General features: G+C 41.1%; 1 protein-coding gene across 1 annotated transcript in view; it reads right to left on the bottom strand.

Moving 5' to 3' along the window:
- Positions 1-25,289, bottom strand: part of PDE11A (phosphodiesterase 11A) — an 830,139-nt gene that overhangs the window by 380,185 nt on the left and 424,665 nt on the right. The window contains exon 6 of the mRNA XM_082260061.1: positions 1,573-1,705. Within this exon, the coding sequence (XP_082116187.1) occupies positions 1,573-1,705 (133 nt within the window). The remainder of the gene's footprint in view (positions 1-1,572; positions 1,706-25,289) is intronic.

The raw sequence follows: 25,289 nt of genomic DNA, 5'->3' as shown, positions 1-25,289 counted from the left end.
GGGTGCATGTGCCAGAACCACTCCCCTTGCAGTGCAGCCAGGGGGAGAAAGAGGAGGAGAACTGCAGGGGGAGGCAGAAGAGGATCGGTGTCTGAAATAAGACAGTACAGCCAGCCCTCCTACTCAGCAGGTGCTTGGACTTCCTTTTTTACCTGATGGAGCCTTGGGCCCAGTACAGGAGGGCTGGCTGTACTGCACTATTAGCGGCCCTGGGTGAAGCCAGTATCGCTGGCTGCACACTTTGCTCTTCTCTCTATACTGACTTGATCCCAGAGGACTGTATATATTCTCCCAATACTCCAAATACTCCATCCGCTGCCATTGGCCATGGAAGTGTAAGGGGATTAACAAAAACCCAGCAGAGTGAGATACTGTAATCTGCCTTTTTGTCCCAGCAGTGGTGAGTGCGCTATTTTACTCTTATTTCATGAAATGTTTGTTATACATACTACACTCTGTGGTTCTGCTCTTTGATCTATCTGGAAGCTTCCTGAGCAACTTACCTATTCATTGGACTTTGGAAGCACATCCAGTGCTGTATTTTGGCCTAGGCCAACAAGGCCCAGGCCTAGGGCGGCACTTTGTAGGGGGGCAGCAAAAAAGCCACCCCCTCCACCTGAGACTCTTTTGGCCACTGGTTGCTAGAGCCGCCTCTCCCACCTCCTTTCCCTCACCTCTCTCACACCCCCCTCTCTCTCACAACCCCTCTCTCAACCCCTCCTCTTTTACCCCCCTCACCCCCTCTCTTTCTCTCTCCCCCCTCTCTCTCACTCCCTACCTCACCCACCTGCCTCTCTCTCTCTCATCCCCCCCTCTCTCTCCCTCCCTCACCCACTCCCCTCTCTCTCTCTCCAACCCTCTCTTACCCCCCCCCCCTCTCGTGAGATCTCAGGGGTTCATGCTGGGACTTGGAGTCCTTCAATTTTGGACGGAGTCACATCCATTAAAAAGGAAGGAGTCTGGCAAATTTACATAGGAGTCGGAAGGGGGCGCCCAATTTTAGTCTTGCCTAGGGCAGCACAAAACCAAAATACACCATTGAGCACATCATCAAACTGCTTGTGTATATATTCTTTTGAATAGAGCCTGAACACATACTGTATGCCTCCAGCTCACAGTGCTTGAAAACCTGCTGGATAGGTAACACTATGCAGACAAATAGAACCCTTACTGACTCACAGTGTACATCTTAGTGTAGGAATTGTTGGAAGATATTATAAAGATAGACATGCTAGCATTAAATGTAGGAAACTTGATCTGATAGAAAAATGTTGGCTACCATTGCTAACCATCTAAAAATGCTAGCTGCTGGGCATTTTCTGGCTTTAAATGTAAGTCACTGAATGAACAAGCATTTGGCTAGTTAAGTCAGAACTACTGATCTATATACTTGTCAGTAAATTCAGAGTTATAATATATTGAAGTTATTGGATCACCAGATCACCATGACAGCCAAAATCAACTAACGTTTCTAGAAAGAAAGGTCATTAAAAGCAGCTAACATATTGCTCTTATTGCAGGATTCATTTAGGCAGCTTTTTTATAAGCTGTGTGTCCAATCAGTACACTCACCTCGGCATCAAAGCGAGGATCCTGATATGCGTCACTTATATTTACTGGAAGACCCGTTGATGCAACTAGTTCTGCAATGCTGTTATTTATTAACCAGTCAGAATATGAAGACTTCTCCAGGCTGTCTTTGAAACTACAGAAACATTAATGAAAAAGAGGGAAAATAAGGCTGTTAAAAGGTCAGCGAACTGCCATATTAGGGAATTTCACTTACATTATAATAAAGATAGATGGACAAGTGTTTCCTGTCCACTTACCTGCTCTGATAAATGCCTTGCTAACAAATTAAATAAATCCATGAGCCCAATAAGAGAATTGCCTTATTCCACCTATGTAACAAATATATTCCATTAAAGACCTTATAATCCCTAAATTGAGTTAGGAATCCTTCAAAACATCTCTCCTAGGATTCTTATCTTATTTTCAGCTCTGACTCATTGTTTCTATCCTTATACTGTATACTTTGGCTTCACAATTAGGAAGTGTCTGTCAGCACTGCGGATAGCCTCTATCCACTGCAAGGGTTAATTATTCAGGGACAAAAGAGTTCAATTTAAATAGTGAATATTAACCCAAATGTTTTTCCAAAGATTTTCTGGGATTCCTCTATCAATTTCGGGCAAAATGCACTACATTTATTGTGCACACAGTTGACGGATGGATCTTGCATAATCAAGTCGTGAATGCCAATCGAATACCTAAAGTACAGCAACATTTATTTTCATATTTCTGGTTGAGTCTTTTAAGTGAATCTTGTTAAATAATGGGAGCCCTTTCACTGCTCTGTCTCAATTTCTGTCCATGGTGCTGAAACTATATAAACATAGATTCAGCACAGGTTCAGCACCGTGAATAGCAATTGCTGGCAGAATGCCATTTTTTTTCTTTGGGTTTTTTTCTGCTTTTCTCCCGCCCCAAGTCTTGACATGGCAGACATGCGGAATGTCTATAGTATGGGAAAGACAACTGTGCAGCTTTCCTTCTATTGGGCTACCAGCCTACATGCCCGTTAGCACTGGGGGTTGCCTTGGAAGCAAATAAAAATGGGAGTTGCCCAGACTTGCCACCACTGGATCTAATCAGCTGGAACACAAAAAAAAAAAAAACAACCATCATGATTTGTTTAGTTTTTTAACTTGGAAGAATATGGACTTACAGTATATGAATAAATAGGCGTCATAGCCCTGCCCACTGGGAGCATCACCACAGCGTCGTTCACTTATAATGTATTCATGCAGAGAGGGGAACTGATGTTGCCATGTCAGCACTGCTCTTGGCATCTCCTATTACTTTCTGCAACCACTGTGGGATATTGGGAAACCCTGTGTACCACATCTAGGGATTGGAGAATCTGCTTGGGTTTGGTTTGCTGGAGATTCATCAAATTCTCTTTTTAAAATTTTGACTGGTGGGGGTAGTATACAGCCATACAGGTATGTGTTAGGTAGAAATTGTCTAGCATCTGGTGGCCATTTTCAGTCAATTACATCAGCTACTATCCCTGTACCTTTGTTATGCACGGGTGCAGGGTTTGGAACTCCCTGACCAAAGCTGATTGGGCCAGTGCCTGCTATCATGTGATAGCTTCCTGGAGCTCAAACTTTAGTTCACCATTAGGACAGTATGTGTGCACTTAATTAGGCAGAAAATAGCAAGAGACAAGACAGGTTTATATTGCAATACAAATAAGAGTGTATTATGTGAGGGACAATATTCAAATACTGTTCAATGGCTAGATAGTATGTAAGCAGCTTGAATAGGCCACTATTTGAGAGGGAAATACAAGGCAGGTTTTATCTTGAAATAGAAAATGGGGTGTATTTTTGAGCAACAATAGCCATCAATATTGAACAGTAGTTGTACAGTGCAGCTCCAGATGGCAACAGGCATTATCAAAAGCTATACTATAATCACCCACAAGCCTGGTGGTCTGAGCCTCACTTTGTCATAATACTGCAACCCCTCCCATATAATCCTGTGGAAATGACTTGGCATGGCTTGTTTTTATGTATTGTTTTTTTTTGTATTATTGTGGTGCATAGGCTGCACACCGCAGAGGCCAGGCACATCTGCAAATCCTCTGCTTTGCCAGTCAGCAAGTTGTATTTTTATACTATTATTACATTATAGTCGGGGCACTGGAGGCATATGGCCATAGACCCCCAGCCATACTCAAAATCAGGAACATCCAAAAAAAAAGGCAAGTAAGCCTAAAATGAAAGAAGAGGTGCTGTTGCATGGAGGTAGTAGGTGTAAAGTATTACTGATGTGACCGCCTTCTCCCTTTTCCTTCTCTAACTTCTTTTTTTACTCTCCCTTCCTCTCCCCCTCCTACTTCTCCAGCATTTTCTCCTTCTATGCGTTTATAACATGACGCTCTGGAGTACTGTTTTTTTAACCCCACCCACCGGTGGCTCTTCATCCAGGATGCTTGCACGATTTTGGCATCCTTTGAAGAGGTTACTATAGTGGTGAGCTGCAATAAAGCAGGGATTAATTTCACAAATCGTAAATATCTCCTAAAACACATGCTGCATGTCCTAATAGATGGGTTTACTCACAAAAACATTCACTGCAACTCCTCCCATATTTATCACATCACTTTTTAAATTTTCTTAACATATTTACATTTTTTTTAAATTTTTTTTGTACAGAGTTCCCTGGTAAAAGAAACGTGGACAGGCACAGAACAGAGCCTGCTGTAATTTTATTAATCTGCCTTGCTTTGCCTTTTAGTGTGATAGTGTGCTTAGACACATACGGAAAGTACTAACAGCTATATTTTTATCCCTTTCTCCTTTCCTTTACTGCTGACCACAGGAAGAGAGAGGCATTCCAAGAGCATTTGGATGGTCTTGGGACACACACAGCCACTTTTTGACATGAAAGTGAATAACATTTAAAAAGAGGTGTTGTTCATTAGAGGTGTTGTGATTCATGGAGGTTTGTTCATTTCCTTACCAGCGCATAAGAGAGATCAAACAATTTTCTTCATAGTACATCAATGTGGACTCTGATATTACTTGAAAGTGTTTTGCATTTATCCTGAATATATTTTATGCCTATTATAGTACCTAATATCCTTTCTCATGAAACAATTTAATAATGAACTCTTTAGGTTTACATTATATTTATTTTATATCTCCTATTTTGGAGTGTTGATTTTTCAGATTGTTTTGTGATTTTGGGTTGTTTCTGTTTTTGGACTGAAAGAAAAACCACCCACGTGCCCAGTACATAAATGCAAGCTCAACATAGTTTCTTAGCACTTTAACTACTTCCATACAATTTGATGAACATAGCCCCTTTCCTCCATTTAATGGCAAGGGTGGTTCCACGTTACAGCATTTTGCTACCTACTTGACATCCAGTAAGGGTTTACATCTACTTTTACAGACCTGTCAGTGCCTAAAATTCCTGCAATATTAAATCCCTATGCAGTCTGTCAGCAGCACTCCCTATGTTTTCCCAAATAAATCCCATTGTCAATATGGCTGCTGTGACCTCACCCTTCTATTGTGAGGGGGCTTGCTAATTCAAACACGCTCTTATTGGCTCTTTCAAGTCAGCTGACCTACGTTTCAAGGACAGGTAGTTGATTATGGTTACAGAGAATTTGGTGTGACATTTAAGCAATAATATGCTGGGATTGTGAATTTCAAAGCTACTGGATACCCTATGAACCTATGATGGCAGCAAACCCATGCTTCATTTCTAGACTTATCCAGAAAACTTCTAAAACAGATAAGTATACTCAAAAAGGCATACAATCTGTCTGAAAAGTTTGGAGAATGGTCTGATATCTCAATGGCAACATGGGCCGGGTGCGCGTGTGCATGCACATGGCTATCCAGAGACAGATGAAGAAGCGCCACCGAGCATGAAGTACACGTGACTGTCAGGGTAAAACCGCTGCGGGCAGTCAAACATAGTCAGTGTGAGAGATAGGGTCACAGTGCAATGGAGCAACGAGCGAACATCAAGTTCTGGTACAAATTGTGGAAAACGGCAACGGAGAAGCATTAAATGTTGGTGCAAGTGTATGGGACAGGAGCTGTGAGCAGAAAATGTGTTTACGACTGGTTCAAACATTGACAAGCAGAACTCCAGACACGATCAAGCAAGTGTGACAAATTCTGTCAGGAGATCGTTGGCGATTGAGGGCAGAGGAACTGGGCATTAGCAGGGATACGGTGCGCACCATCGTCCGCAAAGTTTTGGGTAAGCATAAGATCTGTTCCCGGTTTGTGCCCCACAAGCTAAAAGACTAACAGAAAGCAAAACGAATAGAAACCTCTGGAGATTTCATTACCATGTGTGACCAGAATCTATCCTGGGCCTGGCGATTGTGCGATCCAGGGGCACCAATTCTTGGCTCAGTGCGGCGTACCTGTTCTTGATCATCCACTGTACTCCCCTGATCTGTGGACTTCTTTTTGTTTCCCCGCCTGAAGAGCGCCATGAAAGGCGCATGTTTTGTGGACATGGCAGCAATCCAAGAATGTGTGACAGCGGTTCTACGATCGATTCCTAAAGAGGCCTGTGCTGACAGTTTCCAGAAGCTTTATGAACGTTGCCAAAAGTGTGTTGTGAAGGATGACGATTATTTTGAAGGCCAATAAAGGTAATTTGTTTGTATCTTCTGTATTGTTTTTTTTCCTGATACCATTCACCAAATTTTTAAACATACCTCCTATAATACAGCGTTGGGAAGCCTTTTGGGGCAGAAGGGGGGCCACTAAAAAGGATCTATGTAAACCCTAACAATAAACCTATTTAGTTCTTCTTGGTCTGTTAAATAGTCCAATGTTTTGTAACAGTATATTTGTTTGATAAATGTAAAAATAACTGTTGATCTTGCCAGAAATCTTGTGTGCGGATATCTTCCTGTGCTCTCTACCTGTACTGACTGTTATCAGTACAGGCTCTTCTTCCTCTGGTCCTCCTCCGACGACGTCTCCGGTGATTATGCCGGTCTCCGGTCTCTGCAGCTTATTATATAGCCATTAGGGGCGTGGCCCCGATGATGTAATCGGGAGGCCCCGCCCCCTCATGTCACAGAAGACATCATCTGTGACATGAGGGGGCGGGCCTCCCGATGACGTCATTGGGGCCACGCCCCTAATGGCTATATAATAAGCTGCAGAGACCGGAGACCGGCATAATCACCGGAGACGTCGGTGGAGGAGGACCAGAGGAAGAAGAGCCGACAGCCGACAGCCGACAGCAAAAGAGCAGAAGACCGGAGAGGAGAGGAAAAGAAGAGAGGACAGCAGAAGAGGGGACAGCAAAAGAGCAGAAGACCCCGGAGAGAAGAACACAAGAAGAGCGGACAGCAAAAGAGCAGAAGACCCCGGAGAGGGGACAGCAAAAGAGCAGAAGACCCCGGAGAGGAGAAGACCCCGGAGAGGAGAAGACAAGAAGAGCTGGATGAAGATTTTTAATAAACTTTCCAAAACGTCTCCTGTCATTATTTCCATACACTGCCTTTTATGTGGTGAATGAGTAGGGGTACAGTGTACCCCATACCCATTCACATAGGGAGGGGGTCCAGGATCTGGGGGGCCCCTTGTTAAAGGGGGCTTCCAGATCCCGATTAGCCCCCTGCCCGCAGACCCCCACAACCACCGGCCAGGGTTGTGGGGATGAGGCCCTTGTCCTCATCAACATGGGGGCAAGGTGCTTTGAGGTGGGGGGTGCAGAGCTCCCCCTGCCCCAAAGCACCAACACCCCCCCATGTTGAGGGCATGTGGCCTGGTGTGGTCCAGGGGGGGTGGGGCTGCTCGCTCCTCCCCTCCCCTTTCCTGGCCTGCCGGGCTGCATGCTCGGATAAGGGTCTGGTATGGATTTTGGGGGGGACCCCACGCCGTTTTTTCGGCATGGGGCTACCCTCAAATTCCATGCCGGACCCGAAGGACCTGGTTTGGAACCTGGGGGGGAACCCCACGCAGTTTTTTCCCATTTTTGGCGTGGAGTTCCCCCTCAAGATTCTCACAGTGCAGGTCGCGCCGCAAGTCGGATCCGACTTGCGGTGCGACTTCCATTCAAATCAATAGGCTCCCATAGGGAACCATTGATTTTGAATGGAAGAAAAAAACTTATAACGTGGCTGAACGTAGGTTCATCACGTTCAGTCAAGTTTAGTCACGTTCGGCCGCGTTTCTGCGTTTGAAACGTCGGGAAACACACGTTAGAATGCAAATAATTGCGTTCTAAAAATCGTCCCTGAACACAACTGCCTGCAAATGACTGAAAACGACCATGTGTACATGGACAGATAAGATAACATGGAGCTGCGTTCAGGGGCTTCTGAAAAAAACGCCCAACTGCTCCTAAACGGCCATTTCCATCGTCCCGTGTACATGGAGCCTTAGGTTGATCATGAGGAACCAAAAGTCTGAAAAAAGAAAACGAACGCACATTTTGTTTTTGTGCATAGTTACACTTTGATGCCCAGTGGCAGACACAATGGTCAGGATGTCTCCATCCTTAAATGTTAGCATGAGACAATATTTGTATATATCAAATAAAATAACATATTATATAAATGTAGCATTACCCCCTTGAGGACTGCTGGATAATACACTCTTGGGTCCCCCTGGGTTACCATTAGCAACATTGGTATCCACAAATTAACACTTTACTTCTTTAGCTCAGTCAATGATCAGTCCAGGGGTATGTAGTTGTTTTTGCTGTTTTATTTTAAATAGGAATGGGAGAAGGGAATAGCGGGGTACTCCAAATCAAACTATTCACAATGGATGAGGACTCCTATTGGGAGATGCAGCAAGGCTGCAGATTCACCTTGCCACTAGATGAATTTAGGTCAATTCTCTGTTCAGACAACTTAGTTGGCTAGATTATCTTCAGGATACCTGCCTAGTATCCCCTTTCAATACACAGACTAACACCCGTCCTCTGACTATCCTACACCAGGGTGGCCCCCCTCAGGTTAGGCCCCTAGACAAGATCCCCTGTACTCACGATACTGTTTTTCTAGGGTCTCCAGTGTCTCAACCCCTCCAGGCAGTTCTCCTGGACCTCTGAGTTCAGTTCCTTTCCTCTTGTCCCCAGGCAGACTGCTTGTGACCGCGTGCCCCTGCTATAGAGGAGGAGGCAGCCGCCACCCTCCCTCTGGGACTCTGGTTACTAGCCAAAGACCTGCAGCACATGTGCTCCTGGCTTTTATACAGTATCCCATGATGCACAGAGACAGCCAGTCTCTACCAACCACTGGGACTGTATCAAGGCCTCTGTACTCATTGGTCAGGTTTCCTCCCACTGTTCAACATTCCTCCCTATTGGACCAATGTAGAAACACTATCTAGACTCAGTGAATCACATACTGAGCAGACCTAACTCACAGATCCTGCTCACTAGTAGGCAGAAAGCAATATAGATTTCCCTGCTGCTCTTCTGATAGGTAGACAGAGCCAAAAATGATACTCTCTCACTAGCACGTACCTACGAGGGTGCTACATAAATATAAAGATATAATATAACATAATATATAGAAAAAATAAAAATATAATATATAAAATAGTAACACTGAATTGTATAACACCATAACAACTACAAAAAAACGTTTTGCTTTGATTGCAAATATTTTCACACACATTTTAGAAATAATTTTAATTGATTTTATATATAAATAGCTTACACGCTCTAATTGTACTAGTCCTTTAAGGAAGTGTCAGTATATAGTGAGAAGGAATCTCACGTAAAATTGTTCAGTCAACAAGCCAGAAATACATTTAGAAAAGCTGTAATGTAAACTGCCAAGTAGATTCTGGAAACATTTATATACTTGTAACAATGCTCTGACATCTTAGGCATGTGAGGAAATATTTGTTAGAAACTGTCACATAGTGTTTGATTCAACCCTCTGAATAAGATTATAGGTTATGTAAGTATTCATTGTGCTTCCAGTCCTGCTAAGCCTGAGGGTTCCTTGCAATGTAAAAGGGCAAATAAAATGTTGAATTAGGGCATGAAAAGTAAATCGAATGCTACTAAGGGTAAACATATAACCCTCATGTTAAGGTCCACGCCAGAACACCAATAGGATTGCCTTCCATAACACCATGGCTCTTCCACTAATTTCTGCATTTTTTCACCTATAGCATCTAGACCAAATGAGTTTAAATTATTACAAACACCTCAATTTTTGGCAGAGGGCAACAGAGGAAAGAGTATTTTGTAAAAACATAATATCGTAAATACACATTTGAAAAATATGTTTTAAAATATACAGTATATTCACCAATTTACTAGGGTAGGGTCTCGTTTCTGTATTTTTAAATCTGGTTGGCATGTGGTACAATACTTTGTGCATCTTCATAGAACTACGCACCAGTTTATTGAATGAATGAGCTCTGTTGTGTACAGAACACCCATAAAATCGTGATAACTAAAAATTGGAAGGGGCCAGAACCAAAACCATTCAAGTCAAAGTGATACAGTATTATAATACCCTCCCCCCCCCCCCACAGATCTACGTACACTCATTTTTGCCAATGCCAACTCCCACCAATCCACTGTTGGAGGCAGGAGTCCAAGCCCTGTATCAGGTGGTGATGAAACTTACATAGGGTTGAAAACATCCTCTTCCTAACATGACATTGTTTGGGCATGGCAATTGGCCACTTAGGTCTAAGAACTGCATCTTAAGATGAGGTTATATGATTCCTGTGACAGACCCAACCAGTACAGGAGCTTTTGGAGAGAACTAGGGGCAAGCCTTCTCCCCACTGATTATGACCCATGGATAAAGCAGATCATTCTATAATATTGGACAACCATTTAATGGACGCTGAGAGCGTGATTTGGATTACTTCTCTGAATAAGGACAATAACATTTCCCTTCTGAAGTGGATGGAAAGGTGTATCATTATTCCTGTACAGGATAATGGTCAGAGGAAATATGGTGGCCCTCCTGCAGCCTGGGTTGGAGAGACTCCTTCACTTGGGACAGAAATATTTATCTACAATATTCCTTAAGAAATCTATGAAGATAAATTCATTTCACCTTTTCAGACTGCTGGAATATTGTAGGAGATTTTCTCATAGACTGTTGCTGCATAGTCTAAGGTTGGGTGGAGTCTGTTATGTGTTTATTGTTAAGTAGGTCCTTCCCATTGTTAATTGGGTCACCTATTGTTTCTCTCTGTCTGCTAGTATTGTGTCCACGTCACCTTGTAAACAAATTTTTGTGGGATGTTATATGTTTGTTGATTAACTTACTGTTTAATTAGATTACTGGTTAATTAAGACCGCTGTTAGTTGTTAGCGGTTAATTGGATTTGTGTTTGAAGTTTGCATTGTCATGCTAATATCCTTAAGAGGGGACTGTCCTCCTGTGGGGTATAAAGTATGTATCTGAGTTTCAATAATCAGTCATTCTTTTCGTTCTATCCCAACATCTTTTCTATGTATGATGATTGGAGTAACAGGGCTGGTATTAGCTCTTGGTCTGCTCGGAACAGTTTGGAGGTCAGGAGGCACTGTTTGGCAGAAGGAAGCACCGAATAGGGGTGTGAAGCGGTTCCATTACAATTCCCTATAAATGAAAGCAGTAAGTATTTTTTAAGGCTCCGATGGAGCAGCCAGAGAGAACAATGACAGTAAGTACAAATGGGTGGGGGTGAGCTTTCAGGAGACTCATAGTGTCAGTCTCTTTAAAGTAAAAAGAAAGATTGTTACAAAAAAATCAAGAAAATGAAAAAATTGCAGCAAACATCAATAAAAAGTTAAATTGCCCATGTGGTTGACATTATTGTATATACTTTATACTGAAGGAATCTCTGAATGGCATGTATTGAACATGGCTAGATAAGGCAAATGGAGCGAATAATCATTGAATCTGTCCTTCCTATTTTCTATACATTCATTATAAAATGTACAGTGCTGAAAAATTAGGGCAGAGGAGACAGAAAGATCATCATCAGTATCCTTCAGCTGTCATTGCGCTGTCACTGCCACTTTGGTCTTTATCCCACACAATGGAATGTGACTTGTGACATGAAGACAGCTGACCAGCACCATTACATCATTAGAAGAGACACAGGAGGAGGAGATAATGATCTTCATGACAAGATCTGCCAACCCTGTGTATGGTATACAAATGGAGACTAGAGCTTTGTATTTTCATTGAGCAGAAAGATGTACTTTAAGATTTATATCACAGAGCACTGCATGTAGCTATGGTGACATTTCCAACACATTACATGTGCCTCACAATTTTTCTTAAGACTTTTTTTTATATATGTTTGAATATAATCAACTTAAGACAATTAATCTGATCAACATGTGTTAATGTGTACAATAATGCTATTATGTATAGACTTTAATTATACATGCAAATTCCTTGCTACATATGCTGGCAATACTTCCTGTTAGTTCAAGTTTAACTCTAAGCAGTTGTAAAAGATAGACATTAATGCAGCTTTGTAATCATAACTATATTAATACCTGTGTTTTTTTTAATGCAAGCTGTGCAAGTACCTGAATGTGAGCTGGTATAAGCTTTTGCAGTCCCTGTACTCAGGGCCGCTGATGGGGCAGTACAGCCAGCCCTCCTGTACCGGGCCCTGGCTCTGTCACTTCAGAAGAGGGGCCCGGGCACCTGCAGGAGAGGAGAGCCAGCTGTACTATCATGTGACCGCTGTGGATCCACTTGCAACACTGCCAACTTTCTTCCTCCAGCAGCTCGGCAGGGGGATCGGTTTTACATACTGGCAGTGCCAATATTTGAAGTAAAAGGAGACAGCTGTAGAAGCAGACAGAGTCTCTGTCTGTGTCTCTACAGAGTTTGACAGGCAGTACCACCCATTGAGTTCAATAGGGTCGCTCTGCACCTTGAAGTCAAATAATTGGCTCACAGTTGACATGCGGTCTCGCAATGTAAAATTGCCATTCAGCAATTAAAAAAAGTAAAATAAAAAACAGGTGTCAGTAGGCTCTAATTTTTGCTATGGCTGCAAAGCATACCATTGCGACCATGGCATTTTAGCAAATTGATATTTCCGAGCGGGGGGGGGCTGTCAGGTAGGTTGTAGGGGGCCCCATGATTTCTAACAGCTGCCCTGCCTGTACTGCAAAGCTCAGACTAGGAAAAGAAGAAGCAGCCAATCAGTTAATGTGCTCAAAAGGAGCATGCTGACAGGAGATGAAAGCAGAGTGAAAAAGAAATGATCTCAATGCTATATTTCCTTCTCTATAAAGTTACAGGTTGGGGGCAGGTCCATGATAGCCTAGGTTCAGAGGAAGTAGGTTGATGGACCCTGACCATCATTCAACCTGTGATACTAGAAATATCTTTTTTTTTAACCTCCCTGACGGTCTGATTATGTCCAGATTTCTGTGCTAAAAGTGGTACATTTTTTTGCATGGAAATCTGTTGTTTTATATTTTAAATCTCACCTTCCCCGCATCAGATACGGAAAGCGACGACAGCGACAATTCTGATGTCTCTTTCTGGCACATAGCTTCATTGGAAATTGTGAAGAATCATTTGATATACTTCCCAAATTCCACACAGATAAAAAAAAAAAAAAAACTGACAAGAGTTCAAACCATTCCCTAATCTATTCACAACCCAAAAAAAAAAAATGTTTTGGCTATAGATAAACTTTAAGTTCATAATTACATTACCCCCGATACAACAAACAAGCTGACCCATATCTCCTACAGATAGGAATAAGACCTTAAACAGCTTTTATAATTTGCTAGATATGATAGATAGATAGATAGATAGATAGATAGATAGATAGATAGATAGATAGATAGATAGATAGATAGATAGATAGATAGATAGATAGATAGATAGATAGATAGATAGATAGATAGATAGATAGATAGATAGATAGATAGATAGATAGATAGATAGATAGATAGATAGAATAATGATGTCTTTCAATTTACTGCCTCTGGAGCAAAAGTAGCTAACCGACCAATATTTTTTCACCCCTGGTGCTCTTTATTGCACATATGTACAGTATCTCACAAAAGTGAGTACACCCCTCACATTTTTGTAACTATTTTAGTATATCTTTTCATGTGACAACACTGAAGAAATTACACTTTGCTACAATGTAAAGTAATGATTGTACACCTTGTATAACAGTGTACATTTGCTGTACCCTCAAAATAACTCAACACACGGCCATTAATGTCTAAATCACTGACAACAAAAGTGAGTACACCCCTAAGGGGAAATGTTCAATTGGGTATTCACTTTTGTGAGATACTGTATATAGACACTTTAAAAACAATGTTGTGGATAGGGGAATCAGGTCTTTTTTTTTTTTTTTTGCTCAACCCGCCCGTTAAACTAAAAAGTTATTATCGTATGGCCAGCCTTATTGTGAGTAAAATCAAAAACTGTTTAACTACTGAATTGTAAAAGTATCTCATATCAGCATACAGAGCTGCATGCTAATGTGATTTTTTTTTTTTTTTGAGAAAAGGGGGAAAGATCCACTTTAAGGTCTCATGTACTCAAGTTTAGGAGCTTTTGGCATTTTTTTTTGTTAGCTGAACTCAAAAAAAGCCTATGGGGTTTTTTTACTAAAGGCAAATCCACTTTGCACTACATGTGCACTGCAGGTGCACTTGGAGGTGCAGTTACTGTAGATCTGAGGGGAAGATCAGAAATGAGGGGAAGCTCTACTGATTTCTATTATCTAATCATGTGCAAGCAAAAATGCTGTTTTTAATTTTCTTGTATGTCCCCCTCAGATCTACAGTGACTGCACTTCCAAGTGCACTTGCAGTGCACATGTAGTGCAAAGTGGATTTGCCTTTAGTAAACAAACCCCCTAGGTGTCCATGTGCACATAGGCTTTTATCAGAGTTTAAGAGCAGCAGAGTTTAGGGGCAGTTAATGTCCCTCTCCTGAACGCAGAAGAATCGCGTTTCGGAGAGGAACGTTCAGGTAAAAAAATGCAAATGCGGCAAAATCTCAGCAAAAATGTGGTACTGCTTTTTTGCCACGTTCAACGTTTTTCTGCTGGCAGAAGAGTTACGTTTAGGGGTGGCCAGTGTACATGTAGCCTTACACTTTATTGTGTACTATGCATTTAATAATTTGGCACAAGTATTACATATGGAAACTCTGACTGATGCATTTCATAACTGCACTGTTTACTGTTCTATTTAGGATGTATAAAGTAAATGAACAAAATTCTGAATTCTTTGAAAGGTATCATTATTTCGTTGGGTGATTCTTCGAATTTATTTCATTAGATCTAATTATCACCGTATGTCTTTTGCTTATATCATTATAAATAAATAAATATATAATATATATATATATATATATATATATATATATATATATATATATATATATTTTAATGACTAGTACATATAGTTTATAGCAATGTATATCAATAGTAGAAATAAAAACAAACAATCTAGCTCCCCTTTATTACAGCTGAAAATAGAGTTTTTTGCTGTACTGCACTTCTGATATTTATTATTGGCACCTGTGAATATGGTAACACTAACATGCACATACTGTACCTAATGGAAAGCATATTATCACAAAGTGCCTCACAGTAGTGAACGGAACTGGGAATTTCCTCACTTAGGACTTCACCGTTAGCTGTTGAGAACAGTTCAAGTGATCTACAGGAAGTCGAAAGCTGGCTTATATTCAGGAGAAAACCTATATGGTCCTAAGTCATATGTTACAAAAAAAGCAAAGGTACCTGATTCCCGGGCTGCTGGGGCGATACTTCATAGCAAAACATTGGGAGTCCTGAAGCCTCAGAGCCAAATAATGGATGCTGTCAGTATACTTAGCATATTATCTATGTTTTTATTGGAAGTTAGATTTATGATACAGCCCTACTCCTATTTTATGGAAGCCAAATATGTTTTTTTTTGCCATCAGTATTTACACACATATGGTGTGAACGTGGCCCCACTGTGAAGAGGTTCCCTATACATCTGCTATCACATGGTCATTCATGATCAAACTTTAAACTTTGATGATTTCATGAAAACGTAATTATAATATTCCTTTCTATAGTATACAGTGGATTTAGAAGCTCTAATTTTAACGTCAACCCATAGCTGCCTGTAGAATGAACTATAAACTGTAACACAGATACAAAGCAATGGTGACTTAGCTTTATGTTGTCTCTTCAGATATCTGTTAAATGTTACTTTGCTGATGAATTGTTTAAAGGTTAAACCATCCAAAAGTTGTGCTCTATAACAATTTTGGAATGCTTGGGAAATGAGTCACACACTACCATCTTGAGTCTCACAGGGACTCTAGGGACAAAATCTCTTCTTTTCATTTCCCAGGATATCTGTTCCTCCTACTCAATTTTTTATGAGGTCAAATAAATACTAATTAAATTACAAAAAGCAAAAAGTGTCTACCCCTAGTTCTGTTTGTTTCTTCTAGTTGTGTCATTTGTAGTGTTACCAGATTAAGGAGGGGGATTTAATAGGCAGCAGTATGGTTTTATTGTGGTCATACTTAAGTTTTAAAAAACAGAAAAAAATACTACATGCACATTTATAAAGCACAGAAAAGTGTTTTTTTTTTCAAAGCTGTTTATTAGAGATTTGCACAATGGAAAAATGTGTTTTGTTTTGTTTCGGATTTATTTCATCTCATGATATTCCTTGTTAAAAAGATTTGTTTTCAGAATTAGTTTTGTATACTTGGATTTGTTTCTATATTCGTATAATCGATTTGTAGTTCTGAAGTAGGTTGGCTATATTAGTTTTAACCTGTTAATTCATTATTTTGGGAGATTACTTATGAGTTATGAACTTTGTTTGGACTGGATGGTGGAACCATGAGAATTTCAGATTCATAACATAACGAATGGAACAAAATTATTTTGTATTCATTATGATATAATTCAGAGATTCTGATGGATCTACCTCCATACAACCCAAACACAAAAAGTAGGAATCATCATTTTATTTCACTTTTATACCTTACTGAATTTATTGCAATATATTTCCATTTCATATGTAGTGCATTTTTTTATAACAATGAAAAAAGTTAATGCAACATAAAAACGAAATGGAACCAAATCAATTCGGATCATTCGCTATATTGTTACATTATTTCAGATCCAAATGAAACAAATTAATTCATTGTTTGTTATAATTTATTTCAGAGTAGTTGAAATTCATTACTATTGTGATTCAAAGATTTGGATAGCTCAAATCTCTGAGTAACGAACATTTTGACCAGATTTTGATTCATAATGAAACTAATCGCACATGTCTACTTCTTAGCACTCTGCTGGCTTCAGGAACCTGAAGCCAGCAGTTCATTATTACCATGAAAAAATTGTTAAAAAAGCCTGAAAGAGAGTCCTGCAATAGCCTGTTATAGCCTGTTAAAGTCATGTAACTGATAAAAACATGTGCTTAATCCTCTTAAAAGTCAGAAAGTATGAAGAGTTCAACACATAAGCAGCGCTCAGCAAACCCAATGAAAGAGTCCACATATAGAGTCCACCTTTGTGAATGAGACAAAATCCACAGGAGAATGGTATCCACGGATGAAGACACAAGAAAAGACTTCCACCACACCACGTGTCCCCCTTAGGTATTGCTCACTCACCAGAACTCTTTGTAAGGAGAGCCTTTAAATATCCTCAAGATACACCGGATGCCGACCACTTTGCAATCCTTAGGCACAGAATCTCCCCAATCTGCATACCATACACTAAGCGATCCACATACTCCAGCACAATCCAGTATATCGGCAGTAAATATATAAGCAAAAGAAGGGGCTCATAGGGCAGTATGTCAACATAAATTTTATTGCTAAAAAATCCACCCTAACCCTCAATCTATGCACTTACAGCAATCTAAAACAAAACTCTCATTGTACAAACAAATCAGCTGATCGAGACCTCACCGCTCCGCTCCTCTGTAACACTGTACCGATCTCAGTCCTCAGCTTACAATCGGCAGGACATGGAGGTGCGTCTCTTGCAGCTAATCAGTGATGTTGTCGGGGTGTCTGCATGCTCAAGCCCTGACATGTTTCGCCATTACACTGGCTTCTACGGAGGGCGCGAGCACGCTGCACACGGCTCCCTTTATCTCTCTCCTCTCCAGACTGTTAACCCCTTACATCGGCTTACTATCACTTCTGACAGCTCACCGAGGGGAAGCCAGTCATCGGTCATAGGAGGATTTTAAAAGCGGCATTATACACACCAAAAAAGTCGTTGTAGATATGTGGCTATTGTTAGCAGCATAATTAGCAATCAAAGCGATTCGTTTATAATTAATGGGGAGATAACATGCTAAAACTAAGTTCGCTAATGTGCTTAGCCCATACTCACTGGGGAGGTAAAACTGCTACAAAAATGAAACAAATTAAATGACTATGTCCGAATTCCTTCAGAGAATAGCTACAAATCTATCAATATTATATCCACATATTACAGCTGCACATATCATATCGACATGGAGAAGTACAATGCCGATCAAACATCAATCAATATAGATATTGACAACATCTATCATGTATGGCACAAAATTACACATGTAGAATAACATATAATATGCATATTAACAGACTATAGAAACTATAGCTATAATACAATAAAATATATGCATATATGTAATAAAATCACACATATAATGTCTGTATTAGCAGCCTATATAAACCATAGCCACAATACAATAAATATATACTATGCGACATGCTGAAATTTAAACGATAAATGACAGCTAAAATATATTAAAATTAGACCGGTGAAAAAACCAGTCGAAATAAATATAAACTTTAAAATGTTAAAAAGATAATTTGGACGCACGGGGAAAAGGTAAAAAAATTACCAAAAGTGGCTAAAAATATAATAAAAGAAAAATTATATAAAACATCAATAAAATTACAGGCTTAACGTCAAAAATCACTGATAAAACAATTCACGTCCAATTCGACGTTCAAGCCTTTAGGTGTCAAAGAGTTAGTGAAATAAATCCAGTGGGTCTCACGTTTAGAGAGTTCCCTAACTAGATTGGCTCCTCTCCACACTGGATCCATTTTGTCGATACCCCAGAATTTAAGGCCTGAGGGGTCCCTATTATGTTTTAATCTAAAATGTAGGGAAACATTGTGATGTTTAAAACCTTTCTCTATGTTGGCCAGGTGTTCAGAAACTCTTTTGGACAATGTCCGTTTGGTGCGGCCTATATAGATAAGCCCACATGGGCACTCAAGGCAATAAACAACGTGCGTAGATTGGCACGAGATAAACTTCTTTATCTCAAAGGTTTTACCGTTCGCACTTGAGACAAAAGAAGTTTTAGCTCTTTGGATCTCTTTTACCTGCCTACAACATATGCATCTACGGCATGAGTAAAAACCTACTTTGTCCCAGAATAATTTAGGTCTAATCGGAGGATCTAAAACTTTTTCAATCACCTGATCCCCATATGAAGGAGATTTCCTGTATATGAATAATGGTTTAGGTGGAAGCACCGGACCCAAAACCTTATCCATACAGAGGACCCTCCAATGCCTATGAAAGATGCCCTCTACCTCCTTGTATTGTTCATTAAATTGGGTGATGAAGCCCCATTCATGCTTAGTGTCCACATGGGCATTACCATCACGTAGACACATCTCCTGAGACAACAGCCCTACGTCCTGAATGGTTTTATCCAGTCTAGACATATCATAGCCTTTTTCTATAAACCTGTTCTTAATAATCTGAGCCTGCATGAAGTAATCAGAGTCATTGGTGCAGTTCCTCCTAATTCTGAGGAACTGACCCCTAGGGATATTCCTCAGCCACTGCGGATGGTGTCCACTGAATGTGGGCAGATAACCATTCCGATCAGTGGGTTTGAAATATGCCCTAGTGCTGAGCTTCCCATGTTGAATTGCTACTTCAACATCCAAATAATGTACTTTATCTTTACTCCAATTACATTCAAGCTTGATGTTATTGGCATTCTGATTAAGATGGTCTGTGAAAGCTCTCAATGATGGTCCAGACCCGTTCCAGATAAAGAACAGGTCATCTATATACCGCCGATAAATGACCAGCTCCTTTCTCTGTGTGGAATAGATATACCTGTCCTCCCACTCGCTCATGAAGAGGTTCGCTATAATATCCAGTCATTTCATTATTATCTCAGTCTGTGTTTATTAAAGTCATGTAACTGCCCACTTCCCAGCTCTAAAGAGAAGAGGACCGGCCTGCTGGATGTCACAGGACAGTGCTTCACAAACACATGGCAGTGAAGACCAGCCCGGAGCCAATAATACATTTATTCCACTGCTAGGTAGGAAGCTGACTTAATAAGCAATGCTAAATCATGAAGTAGCACTGATCTTACAGTTTCCGAAAGATGTTACTAACAAAAGTCTGGCTGTCTAAACATCTATGTAATTCAAAAGTATTGTCAGCTGTTTTAAAGTTTTTAAAGTTTTACTTTAAATGTCTCTTAGATATATTTATCAGTTTAAAATAACAAGAAAAAAAAAAAAACAAATGCAGGTAGACTCTGCTCATTTCTCCATGTTTTGTCCCCTAAAAATGCTTCAAGTACAGAAAAATACCCAATTATCCTGCCAAAAAATCAACAAGTTTTGCTGCTGGATAGTAACACTACTTCTGCTGCACAGAACTCCCTATCAGTGATGTCAGTCCTGAATGTGCCACACGGTATGGAAGATGTCGATTTGAGGACATGCCTATGCCAATAGGAGCCTATGGCACACTATTGATTTCTCCTCCAAATAGTTGCCCCTGCAAGAATTTTACAAGCCTGATGATGACATCACATGAGGTGATAAAAGCCTTCTCATGCTACAGGTACTAGGTAAAAAAAAATACCATAATGCTTAGAGATGGACTAAAAGACAGAAGGTAAGTTTTGCACATAATGTGGGTCGCTCCTATACAAATCCTTTAAGCAATATTTCAAAATTATTTTTACAACATCAAATCTCCCCCAAGGAGAAAGGTTACCAGTCATCATAACATAATTAATGCTGTAGTATCCAAAATGTTCCCAAATGTTCCAGTGACAGCATATTAAGAAAAGGTCAGACTGGTGTCTTTTAATTTACTGACAGTGACATAGTCTGTCATGAATAATATTATGTAAATGAAAGTAAATCTGTGGTAGGCATTTCATAATCATAGAGTTTCATAGTACAATGAGCACAACAAGTATTTTGCTGGAGGTAAAGCTTCCCTAACATTTTACATGTCACATAGTATTATATAACAAGTCACAGCAATGTTTTAATACTAAGCTTTTTTTGTACCAAATGGTTTAACCAAAGAAAAAAAATTGCACATATTGTATTTTTAGCAAATAATGCGATATATCAAAATGGTGTATGTCAATTTTGTTCCATTTAGATGGCATCACAGATTTCTGTTGAATCTTTTGCCTGCCGGAGGGGCCTACGGCAATGAATGTTCTGCAGTGATAAATGGGTAATAGCTGTTAAAATGTATCCATAGGTTTGACATTGTGCTGGTATGGATGCTTTAACTTCAGTATATCTACAGAACAGTGAACTAGGGGATCAGGAAAGCAGAAAGCAGATTTTAATAGCTGAGAAGAAAACTGCAAATGAAAGTGGAAGAGCTGGAACAAATCTGCAGGGAGTCATTACTGGCACACCCATGTTTTCTGTTTGTGCATAAAAGTCACTAATGTCATAAGGTCATATAACTCTAGGGACCGTATAGGGTCCCTACAGCAAGGCAAAGGTTTGGTCACGTGTCTTGGGTAAGACACTCTATAAAGTCTCACTGGAATTTTTTATTTTAGAACCCATCAATGGCATTAACTCAGTACTGGTTTGTAACTTGGAAAACTGGTAAACCCCTAAAGTCATTATGTACATTACTTTTAATTTGCTAAACACACAAGGCAACCTTTTGTGTTCTCAAAATCTAGTTTTGCAGTTTCAAAAAGGTGGTAAATTTCAGCAACACAGGGGAAAATAGTTAAACAATGGAAACTAAGGGTCCTTTCACACGTGCGTTTTTCATCCATCTGTTGACAGGCAGAGGATGTATATAGATGATCAAATGTTTCCCCACTGACAGCAAGGATTACTCATCATTGTTGGGAAGCCAGAGGGTGCCAATTCCTAACAACTAATGCTAAAGCGGATGTTTGTCGATTTACATCCGTTTTGGTCCGCTTCAAACAAAAATAGAGACTTGCTCCATTTAAAAGAATGGACGCAGATGTAAACTGATGATCACCAATTTACATCTGTCTGCCCATTGCAGTCTGTTGTTTATCCATCAAAGGATGGATGAAAAATAGACAAATAGAATGCCCATGTAAAAGGACCCCAAAAGTGCTAAAACAATGAATTAAGAAGAAAAAAATAATTTACACCCAGGAGCTATTGGCTCCTGCTGCTGTCAATCACAGCTAGCTACAGAGAGTGGGGGATGTAGCCGAGCCTTTCTCTGTGTGTAAGGCTCCATGTACACGGGACGTTGTTAAAAGTCCCTTTGAATGCTAAAATTTTTAGGACGTTTGAAACGTCCGTTCGGTCGCGTTTTTACCCGCGTTTAGCGGGCGTTTAGCGGCGTTTGCGTTTAGAAGCGTTCCTAGAGGTCAAAAAAAATATTCCCCTTTAAAATGGAAAAACGCGAACGCTAAACGCGGGTCATCGCGTTCGTACGCGTTCGTACGCGCTCGTACGCGTTCAGACGCGTTCGGACGCGTTTGTGCGTTTGAAACGCCGGGAAACACATGTTCGAACGCAAATAATTGCGTTCTAAAAACAGTCCCTGAACGCAACTGCCTGCAAATGACTGTAAACGACCTGGTGTACATGGACAGATAAGATAAAATGTAGATGGGTTCAGGGGCTTCTGAAAAAAACGCCCAACTGCTCCTAAACGGCCATTTCCAGCGTCCCGTGTACATGGAGCCTTATTGGATAGGGGAAATAGCCAGAAGAGCCTGAGTAGGACCCAAGGGGAGGAGGTTTGAGACTGCTCTGTGAAAAACCATTGCATGGAGCAGGTAAGTATAACATGTTTGTTATGTAAAAAAAAAAAATAGGTTTACAATCACTTTAATGTGATTTGTGTTAAAGTATAAGTAAAGGCAAAACTTTTTCGTTTTTAGTTTTAGATAGAATGGAGGGGGATTAGAACACCCATCAGTTTTTATTGCTGTCTCTGCCCCCATTAGGGAGATTCACCCTCTCTCTTTTTCCTGTTTATCATCAAAAGAGAAAGTAAAAGTCCCAATACCAATGGGGACCTTAGTTCTGGTGACCCTGGTGACAACCTGGTATTCCCTCACTTTTGAGGAATTTCCTTTCAATTCCTGACTATGGGACAGGAAGTGAAGAGAAATCTCCCCCATGGGGCACAGATGAGAAAAAAAAACTGACAGGGGTTACCCCCCGCCCCACTTACTCTATCCAAAATTGAAAAAAGTTTTGCAGTGCCTGTTACATTAGAATGTGATTTAGGCTGTGAATGCATGGCAATAAACAAAAGAATGTTCCTAAAGCATATTTGTAACCTAGTGCATTGCAATGCATTGCTTTTGTCCATGGTTATCTCTTTTAAATTTCCCTGGGAAAAAAAAATTAAACCTGATTGGTCAGTATAGGCAAAAATTCCTCTTTTTTCTATTTTCTTTTCTCTATATTTAAGAAATAGGTGTGTTAACGGGAATGCCTACTAAGAGTCCTGACAGGCGTGTTTATCTATGGCCCATGTCCTAATAGCTGTTTGTGGCAGAAACTTGTTAGCAAAGGGATTGCTAAAGGAAGCAAATTGGTCAGGCAACGCACTGACACCTTTGCTGCCATTGTGCTTTATGCTGGGCGTTCAGTGTGACCCTGCGCCTTTAAGGAGGGGTGGGCTCCCTCCAGTCACCTGTCCTCCATCTATCTCATCAGAATGCATGTGCTCCCATTGTGGAGACTCTTTAAAGGTAGAGTTAGGGACTGCAGATATCAGGGTGCCTTGTCGCGGCCTGCAGCTTACGCATGTATTTGCAAATGTGTGCAACTAAACCCCTGTTTTTAGTTCAATCTTATTTTATTGAAAGAGAAGGGTTTTACAGAGTTAGGGGAGAAGCATGGGGGTATGAAACAAATAAATTGTTCAGGTATGACATATGGTAAACTGTGAGTAAATGCATACAACAATCAATATCAATAAGTGCAAATAAAGAACCCAAACCGCCAGGTCCATCAGAGCCTGGCAGCAGCACAAGGTCAAGAAAACAGCAACTTGGGGTGTCAGGTGGTAACATAATTTAGAGAAAAGTCAAGGAAAGGCCAACACCAGTATAAACACTTTCATGGCTGGCGTCACTTGAGGAGATTGTGGGAAGTGTGGTAGGCATTGATAAAGTAGGCATTGATAAATATCCCGGATTTCCATTGAGGAGCGCCTAAAAACAACAAATAAGCAAAGGAGGATTGCCTTATGGTGTCAATGGTACAGCCAGAGAGGGGAATAAAGGTAAGAGGATGGGATAAAGCAGGAGAATGTAAAGAGGTATGCCAAGGGGGCAAAGAAGGCGGAGGAAATCAGGATGGGCCGCCCACGTCCCACTACTGCCCCCCACCACCAGGTAGCACAGACGTCTCGAGCCAGGACCGAAAGGCGTCCGAACACCGAAACATGTCCCAGGACCTCCAAGCAGCAGAGAATCGGTCCTCCCTGCCCCCCTCTCGCGCCAACAGGTTTTCCATGTCTCTAAGCCGGTCCAGTTCCAGAGCCCACTCAAGTTTAGAGGGTACATGCTTGGACCTCCAGTGTCTGGGTATCACCGTCCGAACAGCCGCCAAGAAAAACCTCAAAACGTCTCTCTTGATCGACCGGAAGGAGCCGGGTAACAAAGACAACAGGGCCAGTTCCGGTGTCGCAGGAACATTTGTTGCCTGGAGCCTGCAATACAGAGCTATAATTTCAGTCCACAATTCATGGATCTGGGGACATTCCCACCAGATGTGAATAAGCGTTCCCCTAGAGGACGTGCACCGCCAACATTGGTCCGACTGGAGTGGGTCAATGTAGGCGATCGAGGAAGGGCACCTGTACCATCTGCTCAAGAGTTTGAACCCCTTCTCCTGAACTTGGGTAGCAGGAGACAGCGAGTGAGTCATCGCAAAACATTTGTGCCAGTCGGTAGATGAAAGGGTTCGGCCCAGGTCCCTGTCCCAGACAGCAGTATATGTCGGCAGGTCAGGGCGGAGGGCACGCAATAACAAGGAATATAAGAGAGACACCGTGTGCGTGGGGGGAACATCCTGGAGCAGGATAGAGTCCAACTCCGAAGGGTCTCCCCTAACATCAGTCAACGAGGGTAGAGTGTGTATATAGGAGAGGGCCTGGCGGCACTGCAGCCAGTTCACAAGATCACCACTGGGGGTGGCGGATGCAGGAGACATCAACAGGGATGGGTCAGCTCGGAGAATTTGGGATACCCGTCGATGGTCCGTCGCGCTCCAGGAGCCAAATCTGGAACACGAGGCCGCTGGAGGGATTGCTGGGGATCCAAAGAAGGGCGTCATGGGGCCCTGAGGACTTGACAGACATCCCGATTTATTCAGGCAATCCCAGACCCGTAAGGTCTGACGCGTTAAAGCGCCTAAACCCCTGTTTTTAACGCATACTGTTAGACAGGTTAATTTGGCTGGTTGCTGGCTGGTTGGTAAGTAGTGACTGGAAACCTCTTTGCTTTTTTGATCTGCGTTT

This window comes from Pelophylax lessonae, assembly GCF_965119305.1.
Source record: "Pelophylax lessonae genome assembly, chromosome: 6".
In the NCBI taxonomy this organism is placed as follows: domain Eukaryota; kingdom Metazoa; phylum Chordata; class Amphibia; order Anura; family Ranidae; genus Pelophylax; species Pelophylax lessonae.
Note: the sequence above shows the minus strand (reverse complement) of the source record. Positions and strands in the feature narration are given on the sequence as shown.